General features: G+C 38.9%; 1 protein-coding gene across 3 annotated transcripts in view; it reads left to right on the forward strand.

The window, feature by feature from the left end:
• Window positions 1-27,101, forward strand: part of CCDC169 (coiled-coil domain containing 169) — a 53,861-nt gene that overhangs the window by 16,382 nt on the left and 10,378 nt on the right. For 2 of the 3 annotated variants that reach the window (XM_074330020.1, XM_019736537.2), the window contains 3 exons: window positions 22,157-22,255; window positions 22,479-22,532; window positions 27,013-27,089. In XM_074330020.1, the coding sequence (XP_074186121.1) occupies window positions 22,157-22,255; window positions 22,479-22,532; window positions 27,013-27,089 (230 nt within the window). Of the gene's footprint in view, window positions 1-3,274; window positions 3,436-22,156; window positions 22,256-22,478; window positions 22,533-27,012; window positions 27,090-27,101 lie in introns of those variants that run through there. The other variant, XM_074330021.1, reaches the window with a different exon arrangement.

The raw sequence follows: 27,101 nt of genomic DNA on the forward strand, positions 1-27,101 counted from the left end.
TTGACTATATTCCCCATGCTGTACATTACATCCCATGACTTACTTGTTTTATACCTGGAAATTTGGACCTTTTATTTCCCTTCACCACTCCCCCCCTTTTAAATTTTTCAAATACAATTGACATTCAATATTAGTTTATATTAATTTCAGGTGGACAGTGTACTGGTTAGACATTTATATAATTTAAGAAGTGATCCCCTTGACTAGTCTAGTACCCACCTGGCACTATGCATAGTTATTACCATATTATTGACTATATTCTCTATGCTGTACTTTACATCCCCATGACTGTTTTTGTCACTACCAATCTGTATTTCTTAATCCCTTCATCTTTTTCACCCTGCCCCCAAATCCCCTCCCATCTATCACCCTGATAAATCTAGTACCCCTCTGACACCAAACTTAGTTATTACAGTATTATTGACTATATTTCTTATGCTACTGTGTTTCCCCGAAAATAAGACCTAGCCGGACCATCAGTTCTAACGCGTCTAATATAATTTTTGCTCCAAAAGACGTGTTAGAGCTGATGGTCGGCTAGATCTTATTTTCGGGGAAACACGGTATACCCTACATCCTCATAACTACTTTTTAACACCAATTTGTATTTCTTAATCCCTTCTCGTTTTTTTCACCTACACCCCCAACCCCCCTTGCATCTGGCAACCATCAAAATGTTTTTTGTATCTATCAATTTGTCTCTGTTCTTTTTGTTTGTATTTGTTCTTTAGATTCCGAATTAAGTGACATTACATTGCCTTTGTCTTTCTCTGTCTGACACTCCACTCAGCACAATACCCTCCAGGTCCATCCATGCCACCACAGTGGCAAGAACACATTCCCTTCCATGGCCGAGCAATATTCCACTGTATATATGTACCACCTGCTCCTTATTCATTCTTCTATTGATGGACACCCAGGCTGCCTCCACATCTTGGACATTGTAAACAATGCTGCAATGAACCTATGGATGTTCATGTCCCCTTGAAGTAGTGTTTTGGTTTCTTCAGATAAATACCCAGACGTGTGATTACTGGGTCCTTTTTATCCCTTGCCATAACCTTTGTTTTAAAGACTATTTAGTCTGGCATAAATATTGCTACTCCAGATTTTTTTTTTTTTTTTCCATTTTTTGAAATAACTTTTTGCATCCCTTTACTTTCCATCTGCGTGTGTCTTTCAATCTGAAGTGAGTCTTTTATGGGCAGCATATGGAAAGGTTTTGTTTTCTTATCCATTCAACCACCCTCTGTCTTTTGATTGGAGCATTTAACTCATTTATATTGAAACTAATTATTGACAGATATATAGCTATTGCCATTTATTATTCATAATTTTGTCTTTTTAGGTTTTTGGTTTTTTTTCTTAAAGGAGTCCCTCTAACATTCCTTGTAATACTGGTTTGGTGATGATAAACTCCTTTAGCTTTTTCTTGACTGGGAAGCTCTTTATCTGTCCTTTGATTTTAAATGATAACCTTGCTGGGTAGAGTACCCTTAGTTGTAGGTTTTGGCTTTTCATCGTGTTGAATATTTTGTGACAATTCCTTCTGGCCTGCAAAGTTTCTGTTGAGAAATCATTTGACAATTTTACGGGAGCTCATTTGTAGGTAACGGCTTTTCTCTTGTTGCTTTTAAGATTCTTTGTCTTTAACCTTTGGCATTTTAATTATGATGTGTCTTGGTGTGGGTCTGTTTGGGTTCATTTTGTTTAGGACTCTCTGTGCTTCCCGGGCTTGAATGTCTATTTCCTTTGCTAGGTTAGGAAAGGTTTTTCTTATTATTTCTTCAAATACGTTCTCAACCCCTTGCTTTCTTTCTTCTCCTTCTGGTACCCCTATGATGCAAATGTTGTTATGCTTGATGTTGTCCCAGAGATCTCTGAAACTATCCTCATTTTTTTTTTTTTTTTTTTTTGGATTGATTTTCTTTTTGCTGTTCTGATTGAGTGTTTTCTGCTACCTTGTCTTCCAAATTGCCAATTCCATCCTCTGCTTCATCTAGCTGCTGGTGATTCCTTCTAGTGCATTTTCATTTTCAGTTATTGTATTCTTCACTTTTGACTGGTTCTTTTTTATGGTTTCTACGTTATTTTCTATGCTAGTTATCTCTCTGTTGAAGTTTCACTATGTTCCTTGAGCATCTTTATAGCCATTATTTTAAACTATCTCTGGTAGGTCACTTGCCTCCATTTTGTTTAGTTCTTTTTCTGAAATTTTTTCCTGTTCTTTCATTTGGGGCGTATTCTTTTTTTCCTCCTTTTGGCTGCCTCTCTGATTGTTTATATGAGTGTGTATATGTATTAAGTAGATCTGCTATGTCTCCCAGTCTTGGTTGTGTGGCCCAATGGCACAGTCTCCCTGGTCACCTGGTCTGGGTGCTCCAGGAGTGTCCTTTGTCTGGATTATGTGTGCCCTCCTATTATAATTAACCCTTGGTTGCTATTGGCAGGTCATTGGGTAGAATTGGTCCTCAGGCTGATTGGCTGTGGGGTTTGGCTACATGTACAGCTTATGGGCTGCTGTGCAGGGGGCTTACTCCACTGAGTGGGATTCGTCCCAGTGGGCTCTGGTGCCTGTTGAGACCGCCTTTTCTGTGTGCTGCTTGTAGGGCTCACTGGACAGTGCTCTGCAGTGGTCTGAAGCCAACCTCCAAGTACGTTGGTTCTGGGGCCTCTTGGGAGGGGCTCCAGTGAGGCCCAGGTCACCCACTGCCTGTGACTGGCTGGGGGACTACCTGGTAGGAGCTATAAAGTTATCTTAAGTTTTTCACTGCCTGTGTTAAGGTTGGAGGCACGTAGGAGAGGATACACTGGGAACCGAGGAGAGCTACCACCCATACAGGCCTGCAGTAATTCCGCAAGAAGCCAGTAGACCCCAAGGCCTGCTGTCACCTGCTGGCTCCCTTAAGGTTCAGCCACTAATAAAGCCTCATGTGGTACGAAAGTTGGGTGAGGCAGTCTCGGAGTCACTAGAGTGGGAAGAACTGTGGTCACCAGGTTAATGTAGACTCTGGTTTCATGCTAGTCTTGAGCCTAAAGCTACTCAGCCAAAGTCTCAGAGTACACTGTGGCCAGTTGCTGCCTGCCTGGGGCCTGTGGACTCTGATAGTTTTCCAAGAAAGAGTGAAATGTAGGCGGGATAAGCTGCTATTTAGAAAGAGCCTCAGGTGTTGGGGGAGTTGGGTAGGGTGGGTTCCCGTGATTCAGCAGTTTGGAGCAACAGAGCTCACCAGGCCAATCAGATTCAGATTTGGCCGGAAGGGGAGGACTCAATATAGGAAAGATGGCTTCCACTTGCTGGCTGCATGGGAGAAGAACCTCACACAGGAAAAACTGTGACTGTCCTCCAGTGTTTCCCTGAAGCCACACACCTCATCTGCCTCCCTATATGCCTCTGATGCCCCCCAAGTCGCCATCCATCTGCCGGAGCCCATGGTGAGTGGTGAAAGATTCTTGCATGGGCCGGTTAAGAGGATATCTGGGTTTCCGAAGCCTTTCATCTCACCGGGATGGTCAAAATTCCCACTCTTTTTCATAGCCAGTGTTGTGGGGGCTCCTCTTCCTGTAATTTGTACTCCGGGCTGGGGAGCCTGGTGTGGGGCTGGGGTCCTTTGCTCCTCTGGGGAGGACCTCCTTTGCCAAGATGCTCTCCTGATTCTCAACTGCCACAAAGGGTTTGGGGCCAGCCCATTTCACATCTCTGCCCCTTCTACAAGTCTTGATGTGGCTTCTTCTTTTTATCCTTAGTTATAAAACTTTAGTTTAGTCAGACTTCAGATGGTCCTCCAGAGTGATCGTTTATAGTTCAGTTGTAATTTCAATGTATTCATGGAAGGAAGCAGGCACAGTGTTTATCTACTCAGCCACCTTAGATTTCTGTGAAAGAGAATCCAATTACAGGTTTTTTAATAGCTATAGGTTTTTCATTCCTGTACATTGCTATATTCACAGAGATTCTGAGGACCAGAGCATTTATTGCTCTTTGAGTAACTGCAAAGCTTCTTGTATTTTTTTTAAAATAACAGATTGGGGGAGAAAGAACCTTTTTTGCACACCTCTCTGTTATTTTCAACCCAGATATACTCTTATTTATATCCTGGGAAGTCAGGAAAATAACATTTGTTTTGCTTTTTTTAATTGGAAAATTGGTAGTTTTTTGCCCTCTTGCATGGAGTCACATCTCCATCTTGTGGTATTTCAAAATTGCTACAAGCTATTTTAAGCTTAATATTTCTTAACTATAGGTAGAATTTTAGTAGAACCTACAGAGTATAAAATATCAAATACTATTCTGGCTACTTGATATATACAATTTCTGGCTACTTGATTCTTGATAACCCACCCCCAGTCCAACTCAGGAAATGGGGTACCTGGCTTCATGGAAGGTAGCGACAAGTGCTGGTGTAATACGGTAAAATACTTCATAGCCCATCTAAGAAGCATTTAATCAGTTTTCTGACTACTACCTTAGACTCTGTAACATATTCATGTTCACATAAAATGCATTTTTTTCTCTTGATGAGTTTGTGTTATTCTTGAAGAAAATGTGGTTCTCTAAGAGGCTTCAATCTGGTGGCAGAGAATTATATTTCTCTTCAGTAAAAGACTAAAGAAATGTAAGAAGAGCTGAGTGGGGCCACATGCCCAGCAGAGAGGAATGATGATAAAAGTCCAGGCTGTTAAGGAGCCGGTCCTGTCCATCGTCTGGGTGGGAGCCCTGCATAACTACTTGGGTTTTCTTACACAGTGGGATCCAGGAGGTTTTGTCAGAATACAGGGATCACGAATCTAGCCAGGGAGCTGGTGATGGAAGTAGCCAACTACTAAATAAAAAGCACTGGGTTCCAAGAATCCTATAACCATCCAGTCAAGAAATCTGTCTTATCCAAGGACCATAGATATAAGTCATATTTTTTATATTAAAACTATATTTGTGAAATTCAGACATGTACTGTTTGTATAATACAAACTTTTTTTTGTTTTCTATTAGTTTGATAATTAGAGAAAATGGCTTATATTAGTTGTCTTTAAGGGGTAGAGTATGAATTCAAACACTTTGTAAATGTACCATTCTTATCCTTGTAGATTGTTGAGTCTTTAGGAGTAACCTATACACACATACTTAAGAAATGGATGTCAGTTCATTTGAATACTGATTTTGAGTAACTTCACACTGCAGGTTTGCTTATGGGCCACAAAAGGGATAAATACTAGTTTTTGGATGTGTAATTTTTTAAAATGTTATCATTTGAAAAAAAATATTAAATGTTAAAACAGTTATTTTCAAACAGGATCACTAAAGTGAACTTAATTTTAATATTTTAAAAAGAGAGTGACGTGCTAGTCCTTATTCAGACAGACTAGCTTCAGGCCCTCAGCCTTTTTGAAGATTTCTTTTCTCATTTTAAGGTAGTAGAGATTAGATAATCTTTAAAGTGACTTTCAGTGGTGTAATTTGTTAAAACTTAATTTTAGCAAGCTATATCAGTTAAAGGCTGCATTTGGCTGCATGTAAGAGAGAGAAGAGCGGAGATGTGAAATAAGTAAGGTGCTTTTTGTTTCGTTTTGTTTCTTTGTCGCATGACAGGAAGTGTTAGAGGTATGCAGTCCAGGGTTGGTACAGTGGCTTTCTAATGCCTGTAGGAACCCAGGCTCCTCCTGACTTTCTCCTCTGCCATTCTTTAAACTGTGACTTTTGTCTCCATGCTCACAAGAAGGCTGCTTCACCTTCTCACCTGCTTCACATTCTCACTAAAAGAAGAGGTAGGTGAAGGGTAAAGGGCAAATGTGAGGGCCAGCCAACGCAGCTTCCTTTCAAGGAAATTTCTAACACATTGCTCCATGCTGTCTACCTCTCCTTGGTTAGAGCTGTCTCACATGACCACCTGTTATTTGCAAAGATGACGGGGAATATGGTGTTTTACTGAGCATAGTAGGAAGGAGGGCAGAATGGATATTGGGCATGTAATTAGCGGTATCTGCCACACAACGTCATTTAAAATTAATGCCATTTCATTTTAAAGTAATATCTATTCATTTAATATTATTTGGAAAGTAAAAGACAAAGAAAAATATTACTAAATCAAACATACCTACTGCTTATTTATTATTTTTAGTAATTTTATATACATATAAATTGATTTCAAAAAATAATTCAATAAATAAATTAGCCAAAAAAAGGGAACAAGAAAGGACAGCATTTTATGTATATAATTTTCACCTTATTTCATGGACAATTTTGTGTCCTATACTAATCATGGATAATTAATTATTTCTTATGTTTTGTTCATGTACATTTTTAAGGGCTACATTTTATTCCATTGCATTGGATTATTAATGTTCAAATTATTTTTCCCTATAGTTGAGTATTTTAAAGTTTTTGCTAGTTTTAATTTTGAACAAAACAAAACCCACAGAGGCTAATATGGCAAATAATATATTCTAGTATTAGCAAATCTTCAGATTTTTGTCACTTTTTGATTTCAAATGTTTTAATGAAAATAATTTATAGATAGAGTTGAGGACCTTTTTTTTTTTTTTTGTCTCCCTGTTTCCTTCCCTCTGTTTCCTCTTTATAGGCAAGTACTATCATGGATTTGGTATATGTCATTCCAGTTTATTTTAAGATACTTTTCTACATATATCATGTTTAAAAATGCATATAAAATATCACTGTACATATAATTCTTCTATTTTTTATTTTGTCCATATTAATATATAAAGATCTAGTAAATTTTGTCTGCTGTATGGTATTCTGTTATGTGAGTTCGGAAAATTAAGTTCTCGAGCTCATCCTAGAGAAAGTGCTACCTACCTCATTGCTGAATATCGCTATGGTCACCTTCGAAGTACTCCCCTTGGGAAGCTATGCACCAACACCAGTGCCTAGTTCTCCCTTCGAGGCAATTTTGGAACTCTTTTTCTGGAATGGCCATCAGAGCTGTCGTCATATTACCCTTGATGTCCTGAAAGTCATCAAAATGTCTTCCTTTCAATATTTCCTTTATCTTTGGGTAAAGAAAGAAGTCACTGGGGGCCAGATCAGGTGAGTAGGGAGGGTGTTCCAATACAGTTATTTGTTTACTGGCTAAAAACTCCCTCACAGACAGTGCCGTGTGAGCTGGTGCATTGTCCTGATGGAAGAACCATGAATTTTTGGCGAAAAGTTCAGGTCATCTAACTTTTTCACGTAGCCTTTCCAGCACTTCCAAATAGTAAACTTGGTGAACTGTTTGTCCAGTTGGTACAAACTCATAATGAATAATCCCTCTGATATCAAAAAAGGTTAGCAACATCATTGCAACAAGTTCACGAACTTAATTGTCAGATCATGTATGGCTACATCCTTATTTATTTTATACCCCTACACTGAGAATTTTTCTAAAAATCTCACAATGGCAAACTTCCACAGTGAACATCCATATACATTTCTCCTGGAACAAAGAGTTCATCTAAGGTTGGCTAACTTAACGAAGGTAGGGCAATTAAGTTCACGAATGTGAACTTAAGTTCATGTATCTATAGAGAGCTAGATAGCAAATATTTTTGACTTTGCAGGCCATTTGATCTCTGTTGCAGTTAGTCAGCTGTGCTGTTATAATGCAAATGGAACCACAGACAACACCTAAACAAATAGATGGATCTGTACTCTAGCAAATCTTTGTTTACCAAAAGAGGCCATAGCAGATAGTGGATGGGGGGAGGGGGGTTCACACAGTGTGAGGGATATAAATGATAAACGTCTAAGTTTTGCTTTGTCTTGTGCACCTGAAACTAATGGAAAAAAAAAAAAAAAAAAAAAAGAGGCCACAGCAGATTTGGTCTTTAGGCTGTAGTTTCCTGACCCTGGCTTTAAACTTCAGTAGGTAACAGAACTACCTAAGGGGACTTCATACAAACATAACAGACAGACTGTCCTTTAACCAGTTTGCCACCTCTGTGTTCTTTATTAACTCTCCAGGAAATACATATGCACATCAAGGTCCGAGAACCACTGCTCTGGCGTACATGTACTTAGAGTGGAGTTTTTAGATCATGGGAAAGATACATTTTCAAATTTTCAAATAATGAAGTCCCTTGATCAGTCTATCTAAAGACACCCCAGGTCTACAGTTAGTTCAATATATCTGGAATAAATAAAAAAGGTGATAAGAGATGAGGCTGGAAATATATGCAGGGACTAGATAATAAAGGATTTTGTATCCATGTTAGGGAGTGTGAATATTTTTATGTGTGATGGGAAGCTATTGAAGTATTTTATATAGAGTTGAAAAGCCTTCCTCCCACCCGAGGGGTAGATCAGACTTGAGGCAGGAAAACCAGTTATGTTGTTTTTATAATAGTCCAGGTAAAGAAAGGTGAGTTTTTCAGCATGGCCAGTAGGGTATGGGGATGGAGCAGAGGTGACAGATTAAAGAGATATTTAGGAGCGATAACTTCATGAATAGTTGGCGGCCGGGGTGCAAGTGGGAGAAGATTTGAGGACAATTTAGGGTTCTAACTTGAATAACTTTGTAAATTACAGTGAACATGATGACAGAAATCAGAACTACTTGGGATCTTAGGAAATTAGGAGTGTAGCTTTATGTGTATTACGTAGATGATCATGATCAGTAAACAACCGGTAATAGTTTCAGATTATGGGAAGTCGGTTCTCAAAGTTGAGCGCATGGAGTCATTAGTGTCACTTGAAGTCATGAATTTATAAGATATTGGAAAAACATCTGTAAGAGATCAGGACAGAAATATGTAGTCTGAAAAATAGGATTGAACTTGGAACCCTGGGAAATACGAACATTTCAAGTGCTAGCTGAGGAGGCAATTCAGTAAAGACAACTGAGAAGGAAAAATATTAAGAAAGGGTGAGGGGAGAACTGGAAAAGAGTGGCATCTCAGAAGCCAGGAGAGGAGAAGGTTTTATGAGAGTTCAGCAGAATGTTCTCCAAGAAGCTTCTGGTGCAGGGTAAGATAAAGCTGATAGTCCAAAGTTCAGGCAAAATTATTCAAAGGTAAAGAAACTAAGCAAGTGCCAATTAGAAGACAGGATATTGGGAGAAATGTGGCGTAGTGGAAAAGTAGGGGTGAGAAAATGGAGCTAGTGTCACCTACTTTACCTAGACACATGGATTTTGGAATCAGACTGTCCTAGTTCAAATTCAGTCTATGGGACACTAAGGCACTAAGGAAATTATTTTACTTCTCTGAGGCTTAATTTCCTCATCTGTAAAATGCAGTTAATTAAGGTTGTTGTGAAGAGTATTAGAGATGCACAAAGAAAATAGCATAGTGCCTGGCATAGTAAGCACACTGTTAGTTTCCTTCCTTCGTTCCCTTGATAAAGGAGAAGTAAAAATTTCATTAAAACAAGTCTGTTGTGAAATTAACCTTAATCCATTTGGAGGAATACAGGCAGGGGTAAGGCCCAAAGATGTGCAGCCTGTTTTCACTTATTAAGCAGTGCTGTTATGTAAGTTGTGAATTTTCTGGTACCTTCTTAAAACTATAGTAGGATTTTGTGGTCCTTAGTACTTGTCCAGCAAACAGGGGCTTCAGCAGAGATTTAATACTTCTAATACAAAACGCAGCCATGAGCCAAGGAATGCAGGTGGCCTCTGCAAAATGGAAAAGGCAAGGACACGTTTTCCCCCAGCAGCCCCAGAAGGAAATGAAGTCCTGCCAGGACCTTGAATAAAGCCCAGTGAGACCCATGTTAAACTTCTGACCTACAGAACTTTAAGATAATAAATTTGTGTGTGTCTGTGTGTGTGTGTGTGTGTGTGTGTGTGCATGTGTTTAAGAAAAGCACCGAACCTTTACTTTCCTGAATTAGCTGAGTATACATTTTCTAGCCCCTTCTGTTTGCATCCACCAGGAAAAGAACCTAGTGCCTACCTAATGGTCCTTCCAAGAATTTCCAGGTGTGTTCCCAAATGTTCTATAGCTGCCCATTGCAAGGCCAGAATCTGTTTTAAGCATTTCTAATAACTAAAAGTTAAGGTTAATGAGGCTCTGTCATTTCTGATGACCATAGCTATTTTTCAGGTGTTGACTGAAAAATAGCCACTCCAGGCTTCTTCATTAATCTCCACTTAGCATATGAAGGTATTGCCACAGCAGACCTCTTTGTCAGAACTCGATGGCACCCAGTATACAGCCCCACGCCTGCTTCCCCAGCAATATTCTGAGCAATCTTTCCGTGCTTTGCTGTCACTACGAGCATTTTGTGGTGCATGTCTTCTTTCTTTCATCAGCTTCTTAAGGCCCACTCAAGCTTTGTATGTATGACTCTATGCCTCAAATGGGAAAGATTACTGGCCATCTGCTTCCCTCTACTGCCTGGCACTGCCACATCCCTAGTTGCTGGTAAATACGGTATATAGGGTTGTGGTTCTTTAATTTTCAAACTGTATAAGAATCACATGGATAATTTATTAAAAGTATACATTCTTAGTCTTAGCCCCAGAGATTCTCATTTGTGAGGCATTGTATTTTTTTAGTAGACATTCCAATAGGATCTATTGCGGAGCACAGTTTTGAAAAAAAAATAGATATAAGGGATCTGTATCCTTCAGAGAAAAATGTGCAAAGCAGCCTCTATTGTGACAAGAATTACTGTAAAGTCTTTATCAAGTTCCACTATATCTCTGCAGTCAACTCTATTGCAAAGTGGCAGTCCTGTTCCTTGACTCATTCAGAGGCTTAAAATTGATGACTCCTATCTTAGTCTGCTTGGGCTGCTATTTGAAAAATGACCACAGGTGGCTTGTAAACAACAGAAATGTATTCCTCCCAGTTCCTTAGGCTGGGAAGTCCAGGATCATGATGCCGGCAGATTTAGTGTTCTGGTTCATAGATGGCTCCTTCTCGCTGTGTCCTGCCATGGTAGAAGGGAGCAAGCTGTGTGGGGGGTCTTTTTTATAAGAGCACTGATCCTATTCATGAGGACTCTACCCTCATGATCTAAGCATCTCCCAAAGGCCCCACCTCCTAATACCACAACATGAGGCATTAAGATTTCAACATATGAGTTTGGGGGAACGCAAACATTCAGAACATAGGGCTCCTATTCCCCTCTGCTTCTAATTTCCCCACCAGTGCACACCTCCTTGTTTTCCCACTGTATCTAGACAAATTGGACCCCTCAAGGAACCTCTCGCCAGCACACACACTCTGTCAGTCAGATGGATAAGCACAGGAGATCCTGCTCCCACAGCCAAAAGACTAGCTGGTGGTGGGAGGCGTGGAGGAGAAGGTGTAGAAACAGAGAAACATAATTTAGGAAGACATTTAGTCTCACATCAAAGGTTCTCTGGAGGACTTTTGATCAATTTGTATAAAATCAATTCATAGGAAGCCAATTTGCTGAAACCCAAATCCTTGAATACGTCATATGGGTATAATCTTACTAACATTTTAAGGAATGTTCAACTTGTTAAAAACTAAGATTTATTATGGAAATGGTTTAGCATGTACTGCCATCACTGTAAAATATATTTAGAAATATAATATGTTCAGGTTATAAGTTCACATGTGTGAAGGATTCCCCTAAAAGCAAGTTTTTGGTAAATTGATAAATTTGGAATCCTAGGGAAATTGGCCTGTCTGTACATTAGTCCTTTGAAAAGTTGACTGTTTGAAACATTAATTTCGGGTATTTGTTTAGTTTCCCCTCCGAAGTATGTTTCAGCTTTCCTTAGGACAAATTGTACTTGCCCTGCTAAGCAAGAAAGACTTGAAGAGATGGTTTTAAGTTCTATAAAAATCTTTCAAATAATTGCGTTAGTCTCTTTTTCATGCACCTGACCCTTCAGAGTGATAAAGTGAACTGGCTTCTTCACCATAGAGCTGGGAGGAGTATAGGTGGAGCTGGGCCCCTTGTTAACTCTCTAGTCTTGACTTCTGTCGAACTCTGTGGTCATTTCCAGGGAAGGGATGCGAATAAAAGGGGAAGCCGTGTTGGCCTCTGAATCTTTTTTCCCAAGTGGGCGGTTGGTGGACAGACCTGCAGGCGAGTGAGCATGCACTCCTTGGTGGTTCTGTTTCTTTTTCTTTTCCTGAATAAACCGTTTTCTTTTGGTGGATTATCAGGGGAATTATTTGGCCAGTCAACAAGAGAAACAAGACTGTCTCCCAATATCATCCTCTAATTTTGGTCCATTTATGTTCCACACACTGACTTCCAACCGCCTTACTCATTGTCTTACTCTTTTATCTTTTGTTCATCCATTTGTTTTGATGCTCCGTGCCATTTTCCTGACTGTGATGTTTATTTCCCTCCTTTATTGTAATTCACTGTTCTTCTAGTTATGCTGCTTCATGGGACCCTGGACAAAGATCCAGCCCAGTTGGGACCTTCTTGGGAACCGCTACCTCATTGCAGCATCTAATCAGTCGTGTCCCCACTTGGCTCACTCTGGTCATTTCCACCTTCAGAACTTTCTTAAAATTTTGTTTTTTTAAGTCATATGTATACATTTTAGAACCTGATAACCAGACATTAAAATAAATGACCTTAGAGCACTATTGACACCCATAAATATATTTGTGATTGAATGATATATCAGCCATATTACAAGATTACCTCATGAAGGAATCTTGGATTCTCAAGGGTGTGATATGAACAGAACAAGAAGTGGAATTTCCACAGCTATTTGGCTAGTTTTGGTGGTAGATCTGTAAAATCAATGAGACTGCCTCCTGAGACATTCTGTCACAGGTATCACCAGGTTTGTGTTCTCCTCAAAGATCAATTTGCAGGGTGTAGCCTCAAATCAGAGAAAAGTCAGTTAATAAACAGATTTTATATATAAATCTAATAAAAACGTCCACAAGGGGGCACTGGTATTTAAGCATACAGGATGCTGTGTTCCTCCATTGTTGTAATCGCCTTCATTGTCAAGTACTGCAATTGGGCTAAGGCTTAGTATGTCATTTCAGGCTACGGTTTTATAGAATGTGACCATCTGATTATATAATCAGATAAAATCAGCTCCCTGGGAAGATGAAGCACATTAAGGTCTTCCAATAAATTGGAAATGATGGGATACGAGAGTTTGTGCCTTTGATAAAATCATTTTTAAAATAATTAGTTCATACACCTAAAACTAATATAGCATTGCATCTGAACTGCAGTTGAAAAGTAAAATATTATTTAAAAAATAAATGAATAAAATAAAAACAAAATAATTAGTTAATTTTGGAGTTAGTAAAATAAAGAATCAAAATCTGGAATGAACCTTAAAATTATTATAATTTCTTAAGTTCTAATGGACTTATGATATGTATAACAATTTTATAAGTGGATAATCACAATGCTTTTAATGATCCAGGGTATTTAATGACTAATGTAGTTTTCACAAAATCCAGCATGTGTTCTCATTTTCTCCCTGGGTACTATTTTAAATTAGTTAATTAATTAATATTTAATTTTTTTTAGATCAGTTTTAGGTTCATGACAAAATTGAGAGGGAAATGTAGAGATTTACCGCCTGTGCCCACATAGACATAGCCTCTCCTATTATTATCACCCAGAATGAACCTACACCACATGTCATTGTCACTCAAAGTCCATAGGTCCACCTCAGGGTTCACTGTTGGTGCTATACATTCATTCTGTAGGTTCGGACAAATATATAATGATATGTATCCATCGTTATACTACCATACAGAGTGTTTTCACTGCCCTAAAATCCTCTGTGCTCTGCCTATTCATTCCTTCCCTTTCCCTGCAACCACTGATCCTTTTATTGCCTCCATAGTTTTTCCTTTTCCAGAATGTCATATAGTTGGAATCATACAGTATGTAGCCTTTTCAGATTGACTCCTTTCACTTAGTAATACGCACATAATGTTCTTTCATGAACTTTCATAGCCTGATAGCCCCCTTATTTTTAGCACTGAATAATATTCCATTGTCTGAATGTACCACAGCTTATCTATCCATTCACTTACTAGGGGACATTTTGGTTGGTCCAAATGCTTTGGTAGTGATGAATAAAGCTGCTGTAAACATAACCTTTCAACTCCTTTGGGTAAATACCCAGGAAAGCAATTGCTGGATCATATAGTAAGAGTATGTTTATTTTTGTAAGAAACCCACCAAACTGTCTTCCAAAGTGGCCGCACCATTTTGCATTCCCACCAGCAATGAATGAGAGTTCCTGTTGCTCCACATCCTCATCAGCATTCAATGTTGTCAGTGTTCCAAATTTTGGACATTTTCATGGTGTGTTTTGGTATCTAATTGTTTTAATTTTCATTTCCCTGATGACGTATGGTGTGGAACATCTTTTCATATCCTCATTTATCATCTACATTATATCTTCTTTGGTGAGGTGTTTGTTAAGACCTTTAGTGCATTTTTTAATTGGGTTGTTTGTTTTTGAGTTTTAAGAGTTTTTTTGTATGTTTTAGATAATAGTCCTTTGTCAGATTTGTTTTTTTGCAAATATTTTCTCCCAGTCTATGGCCTGTTTTCTGATTCTTGATATTGTCTTTCACAGAGTAAAAGTTTTTAGTTTTTAATGAAAACCAGCTATGTATTATTTCTTTCATGGCTAGTCTTTTTGATGTTGTATTTAAAAATGCACCACCATACCTAACGGCATTTATGTTTTCTCCCGTGTCATCTGTAAGAGTTTCATAGTTTTAAATTTTACATTTAGGTCTGTGATCCATTTTGAGTTAATTTTTGTGAAGGGTGTAAGACATGAGTCTAGATTCATTTTTTTGCATGTGGATGTTCCATTTTCTGGCACCACTTGAAGAGACTATCTTTGCTTCATTTTATTGCCTCTGCTACTTTTCAAAGATCAGTTGTCAAAGGATCTATTTGTCCTGAGAGTCGATTTCTGGGTTCTCTATTCTGCTCCACTGATCTATTTGTTAGTTCTTTTGCCAATACCACACTGTCTTGATTATTGTAGCTTTACAGTAAGTCTTGAAGTTGGTTAGTGTAAGTCTTTCAACTTTGTTCTTCTCCTTCAGTATTGTGTTGACTATTTTGGGTCTTTTGCCTCTCTATGTAAATTTTAGAATTAGTTTCTTGATATCCATAAAATAACTCACTAGAATTTTGATTGCGATTTCAAAATTGAATTTATTGATCAAGTGGGGGTGAACTGACATCTTGACAATATCGAGTCTTCCTATCCATAAAAATGGACTATCTCTCCATTTCTTTAGTTCTTTGGTTTTATTCATCAGAGTTTGTAGTTTTCCTCACAATAGTCATTGTTAGTTTTATACTTAGGGATTTCATTTGTGGGGGGGGTGATAATGTAAATGGTATTATGTTTTTAATTTCAAATTCTGCTTGTTCATTGCTGGTATATAAAAAAGCAATTGACTCTTTGTATATTAGCCTTGTATCCTGCAACCCTGCTATGATGACTTATTAGTTCCAGAGGTTTTTTATGTTAATTCTCTTGGATATTCTACTTAGACAATTATGTGATCTGTAAACAAAGATAGTTCTTTATCTTCCTTTCTAACCTATATACATTATTTCCTTTTATTGCCCTATTGCATTAGCAAGGACTTCCAGTGCAATGTGAAAAGGAGTGGTGAAGGAGGACCATCTTTGCCATGTACCTGATCTTAGTGAGAAAGCTTCAAGTTTCTTACCATTGAGTACATTGTTACTACAGGGTTTTGGCAGATGTTCTTTATTAGGTTGAGAAAATGTCCCCCTATTCCTAGTTTACTGAGAGGTTTTTTTGTTTTGTCTTTTTAATCATGAATGGGTGCTGGGTTTTGTCGAATGCTTTTTCTGCATCTGTTGATATGATCATTCAATTTTTGTTTTTTAGCTGCTGATGTGAGTGGGTATATTAATTGAGGCAATTTATTTTTTATATTTGCCTTATTCCCATGAGATTGGCCCAATGAACCATCCTAATTCTCTGAGTTATAGCATAATTTCAAAGTACAGTGTGTCTAAAACTCAATTTGTAGGGAGCAGGTGCAGGGAAAGAGAATGAGATAGGTCCCAGGAATTCTGCTTGTGGGGGGCAGTACTAAGGCTAAACAGAGAAGGTAAAATAGTTTGAGTCTCTATTACGAGCCTACAGGAAACAAAAGAGCACAGAGCTTGAGACAAATTGGTGTGTTAGAGGCTAAACAGAGGAGAAAGCAAGCTGTTAATGTGAAGGTGGTAATGAAGAAAGTCAGGAGGATGAGGCAAGGTGTCTGCTGCATAAGGGTTCCCTTTTCTCCACATCCTCACCAGTACTTGTTGTTTGTTGATTTATTGATGATAACCATTTTGACTGGGGTAAAGTGTTATCTAATTGTGGTTTATATTTGCATTTCTCTAATGATTAGTGAGGTTGAGCATTTTTTCATGTCTGTTTGCCATCTGTATGTCTTCTTTAGAAAAATGTCTCTTCATGTCCTCTGCCCATTTTTTAATTGGGTTGTTTGTTTTTTTGGAGTTGAGTTGAGCGAGGAAATGTAATGGCTGTATGTGATTTCAGAGGGGTAGTGGTTTGGGGGAGGGGGTTATCACTGTGTGAGGGATATAAATGATAAATGTCTAACTATTACATTGTTTTGTACACCTGAAACTAATAAAAAAAATTTAAATAAATTTAAAAAGCTGCTGCATAATACATTCTCCTCATAGTGTCTATCAGATTTATGAAATTAATACATTCCAAAATTTTTTTAACTTTAAAAAATTTTTAGGAATTCCTACCTCAAGTACCAGGACAGTTGTTTAACATCTCAAATGTGATCTATTTGGCAATTCATAGCGTTTAGAGTATAAAATTATTGAAGGAATATTATTGAAGTATGGTGCTTTAAAAATTATGGTTTTGGTCGAGTTTGAGGTGTTGAGAAAATGTCAGGCATAAGCACCCAGGACTCTGTTTTTAGACTTGCATATGATATTTATTATAAAATATCATTTGATAGTTAATAACTGAAATGAATGGATAAAAAGAATAAACACAGATCTCAGCAAATGAAGATTTAAACAGTGAGAGGAATAGTCGTTGATTTGACAAAGTTGAGGAAGCAACAACAAAGTGCCTGCAGAGAGGAATTCATCAGTGAAAACAAAGTAGTCACTTTTCAAAACTGCTTCGTGCTTTAGAACTGGGCTGCGCCAGGTACCAAAAAAGGGGTGGGGGTGAGGAAGGACCTAGAAACTGGGAGATTAGTTGAACATATATATAGGAAGCAGGAGGCCACTGGGACGCCTCTGCCACCCTACATAGCAGGATACTCTCCTTTAGTCAGTAGTCTATTTCCTGGAGAAATTAACCTGCAATAGCTGTGGACTTTGGGGCTTCAGGCTCAGAGAAGGGTGAGAGTGAGACACAGGTATAAGAATAATGGAATTAAGTAAAAATATGCAGTCTGAGTAGTGGAACTCTCACTTCTCTTCCCCCTGCCTTAACTCCCAGACAACCAGCAGCTAGGATTAAACCTCACTAGGAAATTGGAGGATCCTTCAGTTCAAAAACTGACATGCCCTAAAGAAAAGGCAGTCAGTGCAGTGGCCCAGAGAATACATCTCACCGACTTCCCAGGACAAGGAAGGACCCCAAGAGTTGGGCTTCAAAATCCATCACTGCCTTTGCATCAAGACCACACCTCCCACAGGCTATTGCCCTTGATCGAGTGCAGTGGGGATAATAAGCAGACCCATTCCTGGGATACAAGGGGCTCCGTTGTTGGTTAACATGGGCTTACGGATTCCCTGATGGCTTCACCAGACTTTCCTTAGGTGACATGCAGCCTAGGATGCTTCTGCTTCCACACAACCTTCACTAGGGCTCAGACTTGCATCACAATGAACTGCTTTCCCAGCCTCTTCCTACCCCTCCATAGTCCCTTTCATGCAGGCATTTCTGATAATAAAATCTTTTCACATTTAACCCCATCTTGTTGTCTGCTTCTCAGATGATCAACTGAGAAAACAGGAGGAAAGATGGGGATTTGGGACTGACTCGTTCACTGCATGGCAGGCAGAGGATGCTGTTCTGTTTGGTAGACGTGGCACCAGTGTAGCAGTTCAATTGCTAAAGGTTTCACAGATGGTGACTTCAGAAAATGTTCTGGTGGAGGGGTGTGCTGTGGAAGAAGCCATGATGCAGGCATTTCGAAAATACAGCGTTATCGCTAAGTTGTATTGACTCCCTGCGTAAGGATAATGAGAGACAGAGAACAGTTGACAAGCACCTAATATTGAAGAGTGAAAGGCAGAGTCTTGGTGCTAGCCTCCAAAGCAGACTCCTGTACCAGCATTGGAAGGGCAGACATGATAGAATACCAAGGCTGAAGAGCTCCGGAGGCATTTGAATGCTCAGGCCTCGCAGGTCTGTTATGTGAAGGACAGGGCCCAGCAGGGACAAGCAGGGGTCCTGAAAATCATGGCAGGACATCTGGATGGATGCCCTGAGGTTGTTGACCCTACAGCTCTACGGACCCTCTGGGTGTGTAGAGGGGGCCCACTTCTCGCACCGTTAAGGGCTGGAACACTTGCTGTCCTGGAAGATGCTGCAGAGGCCACTTCTCAACAAGGCAACAAGTTCCCACCAGGAGCTGCCTCCACCTTCTTTCCTGGCTGCCAGGCCAATTAGTGAGGGTGCTGTTGAACACCTATAATAAAAAAACAAAACAAAAAAGAGAAAGAAAGAAAGCCTTCAGGAGGCTCAGGACAGTTAACACAATGGAAAGCATAATTCTTTGTTCATTTCCCAGACCAGAACGAATTTTCAGATCCAGAAATCATTGACCAAAGAGGTGGCTGGGGTCCTAGGAGAAGGGACACTATTGTTGTATACCAGTTCGAGTATATATCATGATAGTACTCTTGGTCTTTCCTGCCAAGGGACCTCCGGCCACTTATACAGGTGACGTACATTGTGGGAAAGGAAGTAACCAGGCATTTTGAGGTCTGAGTTGACATTGATTGCCAGAATGGGAATCGATACCCTAAGTCCAAGTCTCTGGGCCCAGGTGCCCACAGACTCCCTCCCTCCACAGTTCTCGAGGACGTAACTGAAAGAGATACACTTAGCAGTTGAAGTTGACAGCCACGTCAGGCCATCATCACTGAAGTAAAAGCTTTCATGGAGAGGAAGACCACATGGAAACTTTAAAAACTGTGTCCTCCCTACCCAAGAACAAATTGTAAACCAAAAACGATTCCTCACACCAGGGAGGACAGCAAACATTGGCCCTACAGTTAGAGACCTAAAAAGTGCAAGGGTATAGGTGCCAATGTGAGCTGTTTAATTTGCCAGTCTGGCCCCTGCAAAATGGGATGGATATTGGAGAAAGCCTGTAGGCTCCCGCAGACTTGACCACTTAGTAGCCCCAATGGGAGCAGCTGTGCCAGATGTCGTCTCACTGCTCAAGCAGACTGATAAATCTTCAGGTACAGGGTGGGCAGCCATTGATTTGCAGGATGTGATCTTTCCCTTCCAATTAGAAAAAGGGTCAAAAACAATTTGCGACCTCTGGCTTTACCTCTCATATGTGTAGCACTTGGAAGTTATCAATCCTGCCATTATGACAACAGTGAAAGGGAGATAACCTGATCGTCAATGACTCTTCTCGTTCCATTAGAGAACTGAGTTTGCAGGGCAAACTCCCACCCTGAAATCTGTATCAACAGACAAATCTGGTCAGTCACCGAAATCTGCTTGCCTGGAACAGAGCTGCTGGAAACATAAACTGGTAGCAACACTTACATGGTAATTGGGATGAATTACTGGGGGGCAAATAGACGAATCTATTATTAAAGTTGGAGCTTCAACACCTCTGTGTCAGTAACTGACAGATCAAGCAGGCAGAATAATCAATAAAGATATAGTTGACCTGAAGAACAGTATCAATCAACTTGATCTATTGACATTTATAGATATCCCATCTAACACCAGCTGAAATAGATTCTTTTCAGGCTCACATATAACATTCACCAAGAGAAACGACATTCTGGCCCCCCTATTAGACTCTCAGCTTCATGAGGAGGAATTCAGGGTTTGTATTTCTCACTGTGATACCCCCAGCACAATGCCTGGCTGGCAGGAGGTATGTGATGACTGTTTGATGAATAAATGAATGAATTGTAAAATTAGGCAACAAGACAAGAAACCTAGTCAGGATGGGAATAGCAGCAAGAAATAGTCTAACACAAAGCAAGTTTGTTAGAAATGTTTAAGCCTCAAAGGTTGTAAGTGCAAATCCACACCAACAAACAACAAAACATCTGTCATAGAAACTGCCACTTGGTTAACATGCTTAAACCCCTGCTTTCATCCCGTGACTCCTCTAAAAATTCCTGTAGCTTCCAGTGTTCAGACTCCTGAGCCCAGTGTTCAAGCCTTCTGTCACCAGGTCCTTCCCTAGTTATTTTGCTTCAGCTCTTTCATTACCACAGATCGATCATTTCTGACTCAAGCTCCTACCATCTCCTTTTTGCACATCCTAGTCCTTCCCATTTGGGGGACCCTAAATGCTCTAGCCCGTATCAACTGACCTCTTTGAGAAACTTGTGAAGCATTTGTTGTCTATGTGTCACATTTTGGTATTCAATCAATCACATGTGACCGTGAATTTTACCTGTTTCGTATGTGCATTTCTTGTATAAGCTTCTAGAGTTTTGGATCATAGCTCATTCAGGTTATCTTTAATATAAAAGTAATTTCCATTCTAGTAGTTTATTTGTAAGCTAATTTCTTTTAGAACTTTGAGTGCACTTTCCCATTGAAAAAACATTAAAGAGCATTAGATTCTCTTCTAAATCTGTAAAAATGTATTTATGAAATGATGTAACTGAATTGTATTACTATGTATGGTTGGCTAAGTTTGGGTTCCTTGGAGCAAGGATCCAGGCAGCACAATTTTGAGCTACTTTCATTGCTGTCTGCTTATCCTTCGAACGTTCTTCATACTTAAGCAGTGGTTTGTTTCACAAGGGTTAAATTTTCCATAAAGTAACCCAGTTTTGCCCCTTACATTTGTTAAGCTTTCATTGATTTTTCTTCTGGAGCAAGTTTGTATTTGGGGGAGGGAGACTGAAAGCCATTTATGATGCGGTGCATAATCTTTAAAGACAAATAATGCCTGCCTGAGAAACATCAGCTGATTGTTTTAACAGGGATGTTAATCAAATATGCATAGCGGAGAACTGTCACTTCCAAGGGATTTGTTGTACCACTGGTGTTATTTTTAGAGACCAGAACTTGTTCTGTTTCAGCTGATCTCATTATCCTATTGATACAATTTTAAAAATTCTAATGATTATTAACAAATAGTTAAGAGAAAATAAGTGAAGTTTTTAGAGAATTAGCTGTTTCAGGAGAAGGGTATGAGCTCTAAAATATCTTGGACTTTTGCTTTGTGGAGAGTTAAATCAGCTGCTTCCATTCTTCTTCGAATGTTTCTTTTAACAGATTCAGTGGCCTAGATCATGACCAAGAGCTGTATAAAATTCAACTTGGAGATTTTTTTACTTAATGTGTAAGAAAATGAAAAATAGTTGGACTTGTTGAAACGATCAGTTATTAGTTTGGTGATTAAAAATTTAAACCAAACTGGTGCAAGGCATTGTTGCTCCTTTTACTCAGTGTCAGCTGTTTGATGAGGGTGGGTATCTGGATTGAGGCCCCAGTTTCCAGAACTGTCCTACTCGGCAGTGTTCTTACAGTTCCCCTGGTTATCAACCTTATTGCCTCTTTTACCTAAACACTATTTTTGTACACTGGTAGCAATCATACGAATACTCATAGAATCATTATTTAGCACTTGTGGCCTTTGGAGTCAGGTTACCTGGGTTCTAATTCCAGCTCTACCATTTATTAGTTGTGTGTCTTTGGGACAGTTATTTAATCTCTGTCAGATGCTATTTTCTCAACAGTAAAATGGAAGTAAATATATTAGCCATCTCCATGGCTGCAATAGGGATTAAATGAAATATAGTAATCTGTGCAGAGTACTTAGCACAATGCATGGCGTATTGTTAGAGTTCAATAAATATTGTAGTTATTACTATTACTGTTACTCAAAAGGTACATATTATTGAATTTTAATATCACAGAATGATATGGGGTAGAAGGCATTTGCCATTGAAGAAGCTGATGGTCATTTCTTGTCATTTAGAATGTAAATCCATGTGAAAATTTACTGTTTATACTTTCAGGAATCCTTAAATACATTACTTAAACAGCTAGAAAAAGAAAAAAGGAGTCTTGAAAATCAAGTGAAAGCCTGTGCACTGAAATTGGAACAGGAGTCAAAGGTTTGTTTTTATTCTATACTGAGAAATTCCTTTGAAACTGCCATGATTTTTAGCGTGTTAGCTACCAACCTACTATATAATTATCATAAAACACTTAGAAAACTATTTCCTACACTATTTTAATATAAAACAGAATAGAGATCTAACTTAACTTAGTACTAGTCATGCTAGTATTGCAAATTTTCTCTGATGTTGTGTTCTGTACTTTTTATCTTTCATGTAGGCTTACCACAAGACCAACAGTGAGCGTCGTGCATATTTAGCTGAAATGTCTCAGGTGATCTTTGTTTTCGTACTTCCAAATTCTAAGACTTTCCTCTTACTGTAAATTATGGTTTTAATTTTTCTAGATTTTTGATTGGTTTGGTTTGGTAGAGAAATGTTGGAATTATGAGAGGAAAGTTACCAAGTTTGTAAAGATGGAGGGTAAAAAGGAAAATATAAAACTTTTACAAAAAGGTGAAAAGGAGATAAACATTTCCAAATTAAGAGAATATTTGGCATATTTGCTTCCTTAGTTATCCTTTTAATCTATAATTGCTAGAATTCAAGCAGTTCCCTCTGCTATCATGCAATTCAAGGCATTTTACTTCATTATTATGCATGGTGAGGTCCAGGATAGATACAGCATTGCTATTGCCAGAAAGGGTGTTATTTACAAATGACAGGACAGAAAAGTGATCAGTAAATTATGAAAGATGTCACACACATTTTTCAGTTGCCTTTCAGATTTATTTATGATGTTGTTGGTATTACAGAGTTTTTGTTTTTATGTTGTCAGAGCTATGTTTTATTTATGACTTCTGATGCAATATGTTAAAAAATTTGTCTTCATCTCAATGCTTTGTAGCATTCATATTTTTTTAGTAGTTATATAGCTTAATATTTGACATTTAAAAAATTAATCCTTATTCATTTAATCCTTATTATTTATTTTGGTATATGCTTTAAGATTAGGATATGAGTTAAGTTTTCAATGTGTATTATCCAAATGGAAGTGTTCAAAGAGCAGGTGAATATATGAATCTCAGGAAAAAAAAAGATATAGATTGGAGATAGAAACTTGAAAGTTATTAGCATGTAGAAAATAAATGAAGCCATGTGAATGAATGATATGCATCAGGGAGAACACACAGGGTAAGAAGAAAAGATGGTCTAGCTCTGAAGAGTTCCAACAGTCATAGGCAAGGGTTGAAGAGCCAAAAAGAGGGTTGGAGTCTTCAGGACATGGCTAGAGGAGGCAAGGAGGTAGAGGAGACGGGGGCTGGGTTTGACATAAAGATAATCTGCTAACTACTGATATGGACACTCCAGAAGATCAAGGAAAGGACTGAGAGAAAGGGAGTTAGGATTGGGGATTGGAGCTGACAAGGGGATGTAGGGAACAATTTGAGAATGAACATCAGGGTAATAGCAAGTAAAGGGAGACTTGGATTTCTAATGCTGACGGAGGTAAGCAGGAAATTGAGACAAAATAGGATCACTCCTTGTAGTCACTTAACCATAAAAATGGACAGTCAGTTCAAACTTTATGGTCCTGGATACTTGGTTGGAAGCCCTGCTTCCTCATGCAATGCAGGCACCCTACCCTCATGCCTTTCCATAGACTATGGACTCCACTTGGAAAATGCTGCTTCTCATACTGCCAGTTTTGCCTCCTTCAATGTCTAGCATAAATGCTACCTCCGGTGTGAGGCCATGACATGATGAAAGACCACAGACTTTGGAGCCATTGCAAATTTGGATTTGAATTCCAACTTTGTATTTACCGCAAAGACGCTTTTGGGTCTTCATTTTATTCATTCTCTGTAGAAGGGAAATGGTAGTAGTATCTTGCAGGGGATTTGTAGTGTTTAGAGATCTCATGCATGTAAAGTGTTGAGTGAAATGCCTGGCACACAATAGGTTCTAAATTCCAGTGAATTCAGGTTCTAAATTCCAGGTTCTAAATGGTGAATACTAATTTCCTGTTTTGTTTTGTTTTGTTCCCCCCCCCGCCCCATCTCCCTACCCTCTTTCTCTGTGACAGGGGCATCAGAATTTCTACTTGCTTAGCCTTTTTCCTTTACCTTTGTTTTAACGAAAAATTCATTTAGGTGGAATAGTGCCTAGTCCTAAACAGGATCACCGAACATACAATCAAAGCCTATTTGAACAGCTTTCCAGGAAGATGTTAATCCTGTTCTCCAGTATACATGTTAATAAGGATTTTCACTCTAGAGTGAATTGTTAATCTTTATAGTCAAAGATGGTTCTGACCATGTGGATACTCTGGTGACTAGAAAGGTCAATGGGTAATTTGCAATTCTTTTCACACTGAATACATAAATAATTGATTCCTTAGTAGATGAAGAGCTATTTGCTGAGTCTGTTGTTTATTCTTCTGCTGCCTTCACTCTTTTGACTGAAACTGAGTTTCCACATCTCAGGATTCTTTTAGTTTATACAGTGTGTGTACAGTACACACATGGCTTTTGAAGAACATGCAGGTACACTGCATTACTTAAAAGTCAGGTGGAAAGACTGACTAGAGCTTGTTGCAACACATTGTAAACTTAACGCATAGAATTGAAGTGATGGATCTGGGAGGTTGGTGAATGTCAAGCTTTGGTTTGCAGATAAGGAACCTGAGGCCATTCTGTGTCATTGTTAGGCAGTTCTAACTGGTAGACTTGTTAAAGCTTCAAATGCTGCTCCTTATTCTCCTCCTTGAAACTTCCTTAAAACCCACTGGGCTTAGTTCCATCCTCTGAAGAACACAGAACAGGTCTACACTCCTCCTACATGATAGCTTTTCAGAGTTGAAGACATCTTAGTCTTCCCATTGTTTCTTTTTTTCAGAGCTGAAATATTGTTATATTAGCCATTCCTCATAATGTAGTTTCTAGGCTATCCAGCTGTTCCTGTTGCCTTTTTGGTCAACTCATTTTGTTATTGTTCATTTGAAAATAGAGCTCCCGAAATCTCAAATCCAGACATGAGATATAACCTCAACAGCATAGGTATTAAAGTCTTGTCTCCACCATGCTCATTTTTCATCTCTGCTGCCCAAGCAATCTGAAATACAAACATTCTGGTGTCGTTCCCTTTTTAAAAACCCTCAGTGACTGCATTGTCCAAAGGGTCTCAGCAGAACTGCTTGGTGTGGTCTCCAGGGTCCTCTCTGACAGCTAGTGGCTGCCTCTCCGGCCCTGTCCCTACTCACAACCTGTCCTGCAGCCAGACCAATGGCATCTGTCATGTTGCTTTATACCTTTAGGCCCTTGCTGCTCCTTCTGCCTGGAATGTCCTTTCCCTAGTTCTTAAATGGCTACTCTTCGACGTGGAGCGCCCACAGCCTGAATCAGCTGCCTCTCCTGTATGCTTACAAAGCACCTGTGCAAACCTCTGCCAAGGCAGTGAATGCTACAGGCTATTGATTTTGCTGTTTCCATGACAGATTATAGAGCCATGACTTGGCTTTATACAGGGGCCTAATCTGGTGGTGACACATAGGAGATGTTCAATAACATGTGCTGAGTGAATAAATCAGTGAATTCCATCTTCTGGTCCAAAGTGCCCAAAGTTGTCACTCTTAGCAAATGGTCTAACATCTTCACAATGAGAGTTCATTGGATGTGAAATCCAATGGTCTATTGCCTTCAAATGTATTCACGTCTTTAGCCACCATTCTCGTTCCTCCTCCTGTCTTACAGAGAAAACATCCCAACTTCTTCCCAAGTCTAGCTGTTGCCTCTAAAACTTACTTAATTATTATTCCTCTTATATTTCTAATCTCTCCCATTGGCTGTGGCTGTCCTTTGTTTGCAACATGCTCACCTGTTCCACAAAAATAAACTTTTATTTCACTCTGACTGTTCTCATAAAATACTACCTTAGCTTTCTTTTTCTCAGCCAAACTTCATGAAAGAGTGGATATACTCACTCCCTTTGTCTTTCACTCCTTGACCTTCTTCAGCTCCTTTTTGACCCCAACATTGGGGTATATCTCTTAACAAGCAAATACAATGAGTCCTCCTTAAGTCTCCCGGTAGTAGACATCTCTGGGACATTTCGGACTGCTCACTATGTTCACTTTTTAAAATATTCCCCCCTATTGACTTCCATGACAGTATGCTTTCCTGGATTTTCCTATTGTTCCTAGTATTTAAATTATGGCCCTTTCTATCTTTAGTGATTTTCCTATGCCTTAAAAATTGCTTTCCCAAATTTGCATCATCAATTCTCTTCTCTGTGTGCTCTTAACAAATGATCTCATTTACGCTTGGCTTCAATCGCCATCTCTAAGGTCATCAGCCCCAATTGTTCCGGAATTATATTTGTTCCAGATTATATTTATACCACCCACCAGAAGTCTCCACTTTTGTATCCTGGTGGTATTTCAAAGTAGATAAAAATGAAAATATGATCTTGTCTTTCCATTTAACAAACTCCAGCTTCTATCGTCTTATCTACTTTAATGACAGAGTGCATGTATTACTTATATTTAGAGTCTATTACAAAAGGTTGTAATCATCTATACCACATGGGTAATATGACTTTCACAATTTTCCTCGATGTTTGTCTTAAAAATCATATGGACCGTAGGGTTGAGATAAAGGGCTTTCCATACCCTTTAGAATTTTCCATTATCCTAGCTTCTCTTATACGTACTACTAAAGGACCTGGTTATGAAAGAGCTGAAAATTGACTATTCCTCTTATGTCCAAAATCAATTTTGAAATAACAGGATAAATGCTCAGATGTTTGTATTTTAGGTCTCTGGCTCATACCATGTTTCTAAAAGGCAACAGATGGATCAACTACCTAGAAAGAAAGATAATCTAGTGAAAACGTAAGTCTAACT

The sequence above is a fragment of the Rhinolophus sinicus genome, linkage group LG04 (genome assembly GCF_036562045.2).
Source record: "Rhinolophus sinicus isolate RSC01 linkage group LG04, ASM3656204v1, whole genome shotgun sequence".
Classification (NCBI taxonomy): domain Eukaryota; kingdom Metazoa; phylum Chordata; class Mammalia; order Chiroptera; family Rhinolophidae; genus Rhinolophus; species Rhinolophus sinicus.